Genomic DNA, 13,079 nt, shown 5'->3' with positions numbered 1-13,079 from the left:
TCTAAATATGGCTAATAGATCATATATTATACTGTATATCTACAGGTTTACACAATTTTTTTTTCAACTGGTGAAATATGAAAAGTGTTTTTTTTTTTTTTGCTTTGTGTCTCCAGGCCAACTGAGCGAGAAAGAACAGAGAGACTCATCAAGACTCGTTTGAGAGAGATCATGATGCAGAAGGACCTTGAGAACGTCACCTCTAAAGATGTATGATCCAAATACACATCCTAAAAATCACTTCCTGAATGATTTATTTATTCAGTAGAATCTTCTCATTTGTACTTAGCTCACACGCACACACACACACTTCTGTTTAGATCCGCACAGAGCTGGAGATGCAGATGGTGTGTAACCTACGGGAATTTAAGGAGTACATTGATAATGAGATGATCGTCATTTTGGGGCAGATGGACAGGCCCACAGAGATTTTTGAGCATGTTTTCCTGGTGAGAATTGTGTCACCAATACATTTTAAATATACATTTCGGTTACGTTGTACGCTAAGTCATTTTTGGATTGGACATAATTATAGGGTTCTGAATGGAATGCATCTAATCTGGAAGAGCTGCAAAACACCGGGTGAGTTTTGTTGACATCCTCGTCTATGAAAACACACATACCTATAATACCTGCAATTGATAGTTTTCACGTGACGTCACACCCTCATAGGAACGCCCACTTGGCGGGCAAAACGAAGCTTAGCTGCACTGACCGCCAGCTATTTTTACGCAGATTGCATCAAGTAATAATGTAGTAAAATGCAGATATTAAAAGGCGAGATTCAGTGGACACCTTATTGATGATGTATATTTTGTACAGGCAAGAAGATAAAGCTAGAATATAAACGCAATGTGCAAAGTTTCACATTAAATGGCTTCCCATAGAAAACCATTAGAAGGAAAACACTGAACCGTTAAGCGGATTGCGTTCAAGTTCCAGGCCTCATCCGTAAACTGCATCATTAATATGGTGATTACTGAATTTGATCTTTTAATATTACCGTTTTAAATATATTAAGGCACTAAGTGTTTTTACAATGTTTTGTCGCACTGTTTATGACTGAAATATTGTCGCGGGTGCTTAATATGGATTGCAAATGGCCAAAACTTCTATTTTGTTCAGAAATACCTTCGTTTATTCTTTTGAGAGTTGATATAAATATTTGCGGCTGGGAAACAGATGAAAAATTGGCACGCTTGTGCAGCAGTTCTATGGATGTTTTAACCTCCAAGTCTTCGAGCTAGTCACGTGACTGAAAACTATCAATAGAGGCTACTTTGCCAGACTGTTTCAGCCATAAACCTGTGTTATCCTTTATTATTCTCTCTGAAACCTCTTCCTGGCGTTAATGATTACACAGATTTTTGGTTAATGCTTTGTGTTTACTATCAGGGTGCAATACATCCTTAATGTGACGCGGGAGATCGACAACTTCTTCCCAAGCCTATTTGAGTACCACAATATCCGAGTTTACGATGAAGAGGCCACAGACTTACTGGCTTACTGGAATGACACTTATAAATTCATCTCTAGGGCCAAGTGAGTATTAATAACCTCCCAATGCTCACTTTGGAGTAAAACAGTGGTCTTCTAGCTGTAATTGTTATACAAAGATGTTTATTAACAAAGAACTTGTGCTCTTTCTAAATACCTATGCTACGTTTGTTATGTCAGAATTACCACATTTGCGTTTCACTCATAACTGCAAATTGATCCATCTATGGCTGTGTTGCTAATGTCAAGAAAACACTTTATTTGGGCATCACAATATTTTAGTATTAAAATGGATATTTATTTTAAGATGTTATTAAATTATGTTTTTAAGTCAGCGCCAATAGCCTTGCGGGCAGCGCACCGACATATAGCCCCCCCCCTTCTCTCCCACCATACTTCCTGTCTGAAATACTGTCCTATCCTAATAAAGGCAAAAATGCAAATATAAATCTCATAATTCCAAAAAAAATATATATAATAAATTATGGTAAGTTTTCAATAAGAAACTTGAAATTACTGTAATTCTGATGTAATGTGAACACAAGTATTAGTATGAAAGAACCAATGTTTCAGGTTTAAAGTCTCTTTTTGTTTCTCTCTGCTCCTTGGTTTCAGATAAAGTCATAATTCAAATTAATTGTTAACCTGTGTTTTAGTTTTGCTTAACCAAATGTCATGTTGACCGTACTAGCACTACATCGATCTTTTAACACAAGACTAACATAATACCTACAGGAAAGCAGGGGCTAAGTGTCTGGTGCATTGTAAGATGGGCGTTAGTCGTTCGGCCTCCACTGTGATTGCATACGCCATGAAGGAGTACGGCTGGAACATGGAGCAGGCCTTTGAGTATGTTAAAGAGCGGCGAGTCGTCACCAAACCCAACCCATCATTCATGAGACAGCTGGAGGAGTATCAGGGAATCCTGATGGCCAGGTAAATGTGTCATTTGAATGTGTGGTCATGTGAATAGCAGGAAATGTGTGTGTGCGTTCAAAAAATTAAACCTGCATGTATGCCACTCACTCTAATGACCGCAGTTCACTTCCATTTTAATGACATGTTTCTTTTCACAGTTGATTATAGGGTTCTGATTGTATTCATTGAGAAGTTACAGTGGCTGTTCGACCACATTCTACTTAGTAACTTGTGCGTCTTTGATTGTGTTTGCGTCTCAGATGTTATAGGTTTGTGCATGTGGGCTCTGGTGTTGGTGGGTATGCATGTGCAACAATGCACTTGTAAAATCACTGAATGGGATTATTCATGTTTTTTTAGGTCTGACGAAACCACTCAAGCTGTGAAATATTTTTAAAAGATTCATTTTTGTAACATTTTTCTTTGACGTCTGTTTGACAGCCAAGCTTTCATAATTTAGTTTACATCATTTTCCATCGTCATTCTGACCCATTATAAGCAGCTCAAATTTTTATTTGTGGCATACACAGTGGTGGAGGGTCATGTTACTGAATAATTAATGTGAAAATGTAGGTGATTGAGTGGTCATATATTAATGTTAAAATCATAGCTGTATGACTATTTCAGAGTGACCCATTTTTGCAGCTTAGTTTGCATAAATGGTTTGCAGGTTTATGCAACTTAGAGTACACTACCATTCAAAAGTTTGGGGTCTGTAAGATTTTTTTTTCATTATTATTCTTTTAATATTTTTATATTATGAGGATACATTAAATTGATTAAAAGTGATAGTTTAATCATTGTTAAAAAGATTTCCATAAAAATAATAAATGCTGTTTTTTTTTGTTTTGTTTTTTTTTTGACTCAAAGAACTCTGGAAAAAAATGTGGTGCAGTTTCCACAAAAATATTAACCACCACGGCTGATAATTATAAGAATGTTTCTTGAGCATTACATCAGCATATTAGAATGATTTTTGAAGGCTCATGCTACACTGAAGACTGGAGTAATAGCTGCAGAAAATTCAGCTTTACCATCACAGGAATAAATTACATTTTAAAATATATTAAAATAGAAAAGAGTTATTAAAAAATGTATTTCACATTATTACAGATTTAACTGTATTTTTGATCAAATTAATGTACTTTTGAAAATATATATATATATTTCCAACCCAAAACTTTTAAACAGTTTATTGCAGCATGCGCAAGCAAGAAAAATCCTGTCTTCATGATATAGACAATTTAAGATGAACAAAACTGCCAGTGAGTTTTTTATTAGTTGTTTATACCACAGTTGACATTTCTGTCATTTTACAGACTTGTACCACAAGCAGTCGTGTATATACTGTAAATATTGTGTTACTACGGTCAATATTCACTTAGCTTATAAGAGCAGAGGGTTTGACAAATGTGTTAAAAAGACAAATGTGCTGTGAGTGACTGTGCTCACTTGCAGGACTATATTATAATTCATTAGTAGTTTGCATCAAAAACTGCATTTTTTTTTTTCACCAAAATATTAATAGCGCACAGAAGAAAAAAAAAATATTGTAACACACTGTTATTCTACTTAGATTACTTTTAATAATTAAAACAAGTTTTTCTTAATATCAAATAATTTATCAGTTCTCTAGTTCTTTTATACCTTGCTATTTTCAGTAGTTATACCGATACCTGGATGTTTTGTTTACCCAACCTTTCCTTTTCTCCCTACTAGCAAACAGAGACACAATAAATTGTGGCGTTCCCACTCGGATAGTGATCTGTCGGAGCACCATGAGCCACTCTGTAAGGCCACTGCTGCTCAGTCTCTCGGACGCTCCAATTCCCGCAATCAGACCTTCAGTCAGACGTCACCCTCAATACAGGAGTTCCTACAGACTCTCACACCCACCTCAGCCAGTGCTGCTGAAGCTAAGGAGCAGACAGAGACTGATACGGCATCCTGGCCAGATACTCACATTTACAATGGCCTGGGGAACCCAGACGACGACAACCATGAACCCACAGAGACCCCTTCCCTCCCCAAACCCAAGGCTGCCACTGTGGTCCCAGAGGCCAGATCTGATGTCACCTCCATGACTATTGCAGAGACTGTCCCGTTGGGTCGTCCTCATCCACCTGCCGCTGTACTTAACCCACCCTCGTCCCCTAGGCTTCTCTCAGATGCAAAGGCCAAGCAAGGTCTGTCTGAGCAGCCTGAGGTGTCCAATCTTGTGCCTTTGGAGAAGTCTAGTCCAAAGGTGCTCTCATCTGTGAGCGTTAGGAGTAGGACTCCTGAGCCATGCACGCAGACCCCGGACTCTTCAGGGCTGCAGGATCTCAGCCAGCAAGTGCCTAACACAGGGACGGACTGTGCGGGGCTAAGTTACAACAGTGATGATGAAGACCACCACCTCAGTGCCACATTACAAAGAGCTGGGCTCTCGACCACCCCTCCCTTGACTCTAAGCACAGACCGCATTGACTTCTTCAGTGCCAGAGAGAAGTTCCAGGGCCTTTCTCAAGAGGGTCAGATCCGTGGGTCTTCTGAGCAGGTGGTGCAGCAGACACCTCGGGACAAAAGCCCGAGTATAGAGATGAAACAGCTACTTCCTGACAACCCTATCAAAGAGGAGGAACAGAAAAATGTAAGGTGGTATTGAAAAATTGTGGGAATGTGCAGTCTTGGTGTAGTTTTGGAAACTTCTCTAATAGGGATTAATAATTTCATTATTTATTCACTCTCAGGTCATTCCAAACCTGTATGACTTTTCTTCTGTGGAACACAAATGAGAGATACTTGAATAATAAAGACATTTAAATAATGCAGGTTTCAAACAAGATGAGGGTGAGTAAATAATAGCAGTATTTTGGGTGAAATGTTCGTTTAACCCTACAATGCTATAATTGTGTTTAATTAGTTCACCCAAAATGCACAAATTAACAAAGGAGTTTATTTACCTTTATGTTAATTCTTAATTAAATAAATTAAACCTCTATGAATGACTATAAATGCTTGTTTAGACAGCAGAACAAAGCTTTGAATGCATCTGTCTTAATATTATGTTATCATCCTGCAGCAAGGGAATAATGTTCCTGAGAGTAAGTGCCAAACTTTATTAAAATCAGGTTCCGTTCCCATACTGTGTCTCATCACAATCATGTTTGAATGAAGTCATGTCCCACACTGCCACCCACTGTTGATGAGAAATGTTGCATGGGATCCCTCATCTGTCATGGTGTTGATCAGTCTGCTGCAGTTGCATTCAGTTTTCATGCACTATTAAAGTAAAAGGTGAAGTGTGTAATTTTTTGATGGTAAAAACTTACTCCTGATTCAGTTTAATGTTCCTGTTTAAACTAAAGTACACCAATCATATATTGACTTACTAAAAACTTTTAATTCTAGTTATTTTTTCGTCCACATTGCAAATTTAATCTATACCAAAAAATAAATAAAAATCAAAAGCATTTCCATCCGATGTGTGCAAGTGAACCAAATAGTCACTTCTGGCAAATTTGGTGAAAAATATCAATGCCAAATTGTTAATGGAAGTTGGAATCACTGGAAAGCCCATTGTTGCTCTTTATTAAATGTAATTGATGTAATGATTTACAATATTAAAATAAATGAAAACATTTAAAATGTTATAAATTACTTCTGATGAACTTCCTGCTTGCTAGCTCTAGGCAGCAGATGTCTTATGTTCATTTCTGGGAGGCCAGTCATTTGCCATGCTTTGGCTCTTGCATTTCAAAATGACCAGATAAATATGTTTTCTTTTACTCTCTAAGCGAACTATTCAGTCATACGCCTCAATGCAAAGTCACGTGGCTTTTTTTTTTTTTTACGCATCTTGAAATTTATTCGGCCACCCAGAGTACCATAGCAATTAGTAACTTGTTGGCAACTACCAAACACCCTACTGTCAAGTTTAGCACAGTGAAGCGCCGCTCACATTTGTGCAATTCCACTTTTTGCCACTAGAGGCATACAAATTGTACACTTCACCTTTAAAACACAAAATAATGAAGGTACATATTCAATACAAATAACCACCCCATGCCCCTGTTTTTCTGCTACAGGAGAGCTGCAGTGTCTCAGTCCATAACATAGTTTCAGAAAAGGAGTCCATACGGCACAGTGTAACCCCTCCCCCCCCACCTACCAGCCAACCTGTTTCCAGTAGCAGCAGTGAGGAAGAGGAGTTCACACAAGCCACATCAGCGGAAACTGAACAGGAGAAGGTGGAGCATGGGAAGGACCAGCAAAGCGACTGGCCAAAGGGCACCGTGCGCCGAGCCACCAGGGAGCTTGAGCAGAAGATCAAGCAGGAGGTCTCGTCAGCGGTACTGGTGTCTTCGGCCCCCACATGTCCCTCACGATGCTCCCCTATCAACACCAGCAGCAGAGAGAAAACTGAGGAGACCTCATCCCACACACACCTCACACCTGATCCAAGCACTGTGTCAACACACCATCACCAGCCTCAGAACAACACGGACAAGGTGGAGAAAGACGAGAGTCTTTCGGCTGATGAAGACAGAATGGTAAGAGAGAGCGAAAGACGACTCAGGGAGGGAGAGCGCATGAACATCGGCCTCGTGCACTCAAGACAAAGCCATTCCATTTCATCTAGCTCCTCTCTGGCCATGGTTCTACAGCTGGAGGGAATCACAGAGCAGGAGAGTTACACAGACTCCAACTGTCTGCCAGGACGCTGTCCAAAAGACATGAGGGAAACTTGGGAGACCCTGAAAGAGCTCGGGGCGTTCCTCTGGCAGGTGAGTGGCTGCTCGGACAGGCGGCTCAGCCAACCGTGGTCCAGGAGGGAGCAAAGAAAGGGCCGGGCTGCGCGAGAGAGGACCAAAGAGGTGGAGGTTCGGATCCGGCAGGCTGGCCTGACCCCACCCTCAATGATGAAGCGCTCAGCCTCATTGGCCAAACTGGGGTCTTTGGAGCTCTCACCTTTTGACCTATGCGAGCTTGACTTAAGTCCTGCCTTACTCTCTGCTCCCACCAGTAGGCCACTTTCCCACTTGTGTAGTGATGATACCTCAAAAAAGAAATGCGTTTTGTCCCATTGCACTCCTGTTCTCCCTTCCTCTTCTGCCTCTCCTGTTTCTTCCACTGGATCTTATATGCTCGGACACGCAGAGAATGATGATGAGACTGAAGAGGCAGAATATAGTGACTGTGATGTCATGCCCATGCCACTGCCACTCTCCCCACCTTCCAATCAGTTTTGGAGGCGGGATAATGCACAGGAGGCAGCAGGTTATGCCCCGTTGCCTACTCCTGCCTTGATACCCGTGGCAACACGCCAACAATATGGGAGAACGCATCCCCTGCGGAGGCTGAAGAAACGGACCATTAACCCTTACCACACTATGTGACTTTTATTCTGTATGTGTGAGTGTATGTGTGTTTGTGCCTGCCAGTGTGAGTTTGTGATTAAAGCGATAGTTCACCCAAAAATTGAAATTGTCATTTACTCACGCTCATGGCTTTTCAGACATGTAAGACTTCTTCTGTTGTGAAAAATGTCTTGTTTTCCTTTACAATTAAAGTCAGTGGTGTCAGGTTTTGGACCCCATTGACTTTCATTGTATGGACAAAAACATGCTTCAAAATGTCTTTTGTTTTTCCACAGAAGAAACAAAGTCATACAGGTTTTGGTTGACCTGAGGGTGGGTAAATGATGACAGAATGATCATTTCTGGGTGAACTATCCGTTTAACTTGCCACGCATACCTCAGTGGGCCTTATCCAACTGGAAATCAAACAATGTGGATATTTTAGAGCACAATGTGATTTGAATGTTTTTGGTGGGGTTGATGGCCCATAGAATAGGAATCATGTAATCCTGACCCATCATTTGAGTAGAAAACAATTGCTGCTCTTAACGAACAATGAAATGTTATGACTGATATATTTTTTGCACAGTGTCTATCAGGTCATTCTTTGCATACTATGGTAATACATTACCATTTCATCTTTTACGTTGTCAGTCTATTAACGAAAACCACAATTTTCTCTACTGAATTGGATTCTGGAGGTGTGTGTGTGTGTGTGTGAGAGAGAGAGAGCGGGTTGAAGGAGAGCCATAGATGAATTTGACACGTAATTGTGAGTGTAAAATTATTACAGATGTGAGATTATTGTGTGTGTGCATGTTGGTTTTAATGAGAATGGGATCAGTTCTGTGGTACTTGTAGAATGTAGAGTTTATGGGCCTCAGTCTGTGTATATTTTGTGGATGTGTATGACATGTATACTTTACCATGGGTGTGTGTGCATTTTCTGTCTGTTTCTGACTTCGGTGCAGTTTCTTCCTTCAGAATTTTCTGTTTTGTTAAAGATGATAAAAAAGAGACATGGGGGATTTTAATATGCACTTTTTATTATTTTAAGTTTTTTTTAAACTGTGGTTTTTATTCTGGAAGCATGTTCACAAGAGTATGTATTTAGAGTTGCTTGTAAGGGTGTTTGTTGTACAGTACAAAAAGAAAGAAAACTGAATTATGTCTTTGTTTGTTGTAAGACTGGAAAAATATTTTCTCTTTTTATTGTGCTTAAACTGTGACAATTAAAGAATTTCAAATGGACAAAAATACTTTTTGGGCTGTTTTTTTTACCAGGTTCCCACAGTCATAAAAAACCTGAACAATTTTGAATAAAAAGTTTTGTTTTATTTTAGTTCAAAAGTTTTTATTTTTATTTTTATTTTTTTTTAAGCTGTATATATTTCTAGTTATAGCTATAAATATTTTGTCAGGTAGAAATTGCTCTTTGTGAGTCCACTCTATTGGTCCAGTCTCTAAGAGAGGGAGCCCTGTATTACTCTGAATGTATTACTTGATCTTACTGTTCAGTTAATGTTTAATTGATGCTTGCTACACTTTAAAAGCGGGAAATATCTGCACATCTGATCAGTCATAATAGACCAAATATAATCAGGATTATTTAGTGATCAATAATATTTTAACTTAAACCTGACAAAACAGTTTTTACAGTGTACAGTAATGCAAGAAAGCTACAACAAACTAACTTCAGGAGGTATCAACAAATGGCAGGGAGATTATAGCAAAGGTATTGCCTGACTATCTGTAGAATTGGTTGTATATTTGAAATATCCATGCAATTGATGTGTACTTAAATCAAGGGTGTGAAATGCAGGGGTTTATGCTGTGTGCTCACGGCCACCTGACCTCAGTGTGTGCTCTCACTGCAATCTATAGCCCTGTCACCGGCCCGAAACAAATAGCCCGACACCGACAGCCATTTCGAAAATAGACCAGACCACCTTGAACCCCCTGCCCATACACTATGGCAAGCCAATTTCACATTTAACATTATGATTTAACATTAATTTGAATTTCTAATCCTATAGTGATTAGTATATATTAAAGTACACTATTATACAGTTCTCTGGTATACGTGATTCTGATTGGTCTATTATAACATCCCAAGTTCTGCTATTTTCTGTAGGTTACAGAAAGCAGGCGCTTTTTTCATTTATTCTGTATCACACCGCAGACTTACTTTCATAATTTCCTGCAAAAGCAAATGCTATTTTTCTTCAAAGTTCTTGAAAACGAAACTGGATGACTTTAGTATTAAAGGTGCAGTATAATATTGACAGTTAGCGGTTGACATGGGTACTACAGTTCAAATTCAAAATATTGTTTATCCTGACCTCCTCCTTAGCTCATGTGAGTTGCCAGGTTGAGGACAAACACAATTGACAATGGAAGACGACGAGCTCTATACTGTAATTATTTGAGTTGTTTTATCCGTGTTTTATTATTCCTCTCATCATCAAGCTTTTTAGAGATTTTTTTTAGATGGATGTCGAAGCTTTTTTGGGTTGGGTAGAATCTGCTATCTTTAACCTAGTTGGTTTGCTGGGTTCCATTGCTGCAATACTAGCAACCACCCCAAGTACCCTAGCGACACTTTAGCAACCACCCTAAGTACCCTAGCAACTGCATAGTAACACCCAAGCAACCACCCCAAGTACCATAGCAACACCCTAGTAACCACCCCGGGCACCCTAGCAACCGTATAGCAACACTATAGCAACCACCCAAAGTACCCTAGCAACCGCAAAGCAACAACTTCGCAACCACCCAGAGTACCTTAGCAATAGCAACCTGCATAGCAACACTCTAGCAACCACCCCAGGTACCCTAGCAACCGCATAGCAACAACCTATCAACCACCCAGACTACCCTAGCAACCGCATAGCAACACCCAAGCAACCACCCCTAGCAACCGCATAGCAACACCCTTGCAACCGACCTGGGTACCTTAGAAACCACATAGCAACACCTTAGCAACTACCCAGACTAGCTTAGCAACCGCATAGCAACACCTTAGCAACCACCCTGGGCACCCTAGCAACCGCATAGTAACACCCTAGAAACCAACCAGAGTACCTTAGCAGCTGCATAGCTACACCCTAGCAACCGCCTTATCAACCACCCCAAGTACCCTAGCAACCGTGTAGCAACACCCTAACAACCACTCCATTTAGCCTAGCATCTGTCATAGCCACCATTCCAAGTACCCTAGCAACCACCTAGAATACCCTAGCAAACACTCTGAGGTCCTTAGCATCTATCTACAGTGAGGGGAGGGGGGGGGGGGTTATTTGATCCCCTGCTGATTTTGTACGTTTGCCCACAGACAAAGAAATGATCAGTCTATAATTGAGAGAGACAGAATAACAACAACAAAAATCCAGAAAAGTTTTAAATTGATTTGCAATTTAATGAGTGAAATAAGTATTTCGACCCCTTCGCAAAACATGATCTAGTACTTGGTGGCAAAACACACAAAAACAAACAATCCAACACAGAATGCAAATTGCAAAATAGAATAACTAGCTGTAACATAGTTTTTTGGAGCGAAACAAGTAACTTGTTTCCTAAAAATCTGCACACATATTGTGGTATACAAATACGTATAACATCTTTAATTTAATTGTAAAATTGTATTGTTTGTCTTGCTCATTGTTACCCAGCAGTTATAGCAAAAATAACTGCCTCACTAACTACTGATTTAGATGCTGTAATGTTCAAATAGTTATAAGAATTATATCACACAGTACTAATTAATTAGGTGTCAGGTGCAGATGAAGGGATGGAGAGCGAGGACTCAAATGCAGGAAAAAAGGGCTTTTTAGTAATAATAAATATAATCAAAAACTACCCCGTAAGGGAAAACAGACTGGCAAGGCTAAACAAGGCAGGGCAAGGAACACACAACATTCGACGACGAATTCGCCTGGGACTGCAAACACAAGGAGATTAAATAGGGAGCAAATGAGGAGAGTAACGAGGAAAACTCAAGTGGGGCAAATTAACCAATAATCAGGTAACAAGAGGGGAGGGGTCAAGACAATAGACATGAGAGCACATGACACATAGAACCAAACAAGACAAGCCATGTGCTCACACAGACAAAAACACAAGCACATGGCCAGCAAAACAAAATCACTATCCATGTGCAAACCAGGACACGAACACACAGCTAATGAGGAGACTCATAAGCCCTGTGTTCACACAAAACAAGACAACGAAAAAGCACACAGCCGAACCCGAACCGCGTGCCAAACAAAACACAACACACGGACAGAGGAGAGCACGGCCCGAGCGAACTCGAGACTGCACGCTCCCATAGCAAGACCAAACCTGGAGTGTGAGTGTCCGAACCCTGACACGAAACCAGAACTGAGTCTGAACAAGACAGGAGTGCCGGGATCTGAACACCACACTCCAAAATGAAACAGAGCATGCAGACGAGAGAGCCAGAAAATCAGACAGGACTCTGTCACAAAACCATGGATAAACTAGACCGAAGTGACAGAACCCTGACATTAGGTATAAGAAGATAAGGAATAAGTACTAGTAGCCTATATAATATGTACTAGCAACAAATACAATTGATGCTATTCGCTACTGGAATAAGTGATAGGATTTCATATAATCAAATAAGTATTGTAGTCTACATTTAAAGACAGATGCTATGCACTATGGAGTACTTACAAGTAGCCTATATAGTTTAGGTAGTAGCCAGGGGCGGACTAGCCATCTGGAGCACCGGGAGTTTTCCCGGTGGGCAGTTGTACAATGTGGGCCGGCTCTTGCGTAATATATATAAAACATGGATTATTAGTAAATGTACATACATCCTTCCATCGGCCCAGACGAATGGCCCGTGCGGCCCACTTCATTCAGCGTGCTCCGGCTCAGTGCAGCGGCTCAAAAGTGCTCGTCAATGTCAAAATGTTTGAAACAGCCAATCAGAGTGAAGAAGGCGGGATTTACTGTTCACAGACGCTGCGCGCGACTTGAATGCGAGCTGAGGTAAGATGTAAGCAGCTGAACATGACGAGAGACAGTTCAGCAATATTTGCCAACCGTTTAGTTAAACGACAGACATTAATTTTCAGGAATGCAAACTACTACTGGCCTTTTCAAATTTCTCAGATTTTAATGCCATTATTCGAATCGTCATAATGTAGGCTACATAATGCAGTTTTCAGCAGACATGAGATAAGTGTTAATGTAAATCTGCTTTCTTCCGTGATTTCACGTGTTAAAAATCTCCAATCAACACTGTAAATCTGAAGACTTTTACTTTTGAGTGTTGTGCATAGGAAAGTGATTATA

The 13,079-nt window shown here is 40.2% G+C and overlaps 1 protein-coding gene across 2 annotated transcripts in view; it reads left to right on the top strand.

The window, feature by feature from the left end:
- The window catches only part of LOC306856120 (uncharacterized protein), a 28,439-nt gene extending 19,430 nt beyond the window's left edge, over window positions 1-9,009 (top strand). For both annotated transcript variants that reach the window (XM_079395146.1, XM_079395147.1), the window contains 7 exons: window positions 117-210; window positions 321-449; window positions 536-582; window positions 1,396-1,542; window positions 2,233-2,433; window positions 4,135-5,047; window positions 6,486-9,009. In XM_079395146.1, the coding sequence (XP_079251272.1) occupies window positions 117-210; window positions 321-449; window positions 536-582; window positions 1,396-1,542; window positions 2,233-2,433; window positions 4,135-5,047; window positions 6,486-7,796 (2,842 nt within the window). In that variant the 3' untranslated portion in view covers window positions 7,797-9,009. The remainder of the gene's footprint in view (window positions 1-116; window positions 211-320; window positions 450-535; window positions 583-1,395; window positions 1,543-2,232; window positions 2,434-4,134; window positions 5,048-6,485) is intronic.
- The last annotated feature ends 4,070 nt before the right edge of the window (window positions 9,010-13,079 follow it).

The sequence above is a fragment of the Barbus barbus genome (genome assembly GCF_936440315.1).
Source record: "Barbus barbus genome assembly, chromosome: 36".
NCBI lineage: Eukaryota > Metazoa > Chordata > Actinopteri > Cypriniformes > Cyprinidae > Barbus > Barbus barbus.
Note: the sequence above shows the minus strand (reverse complement) of the source record. Positions and strands in the feature narration are given on the sequence as shown.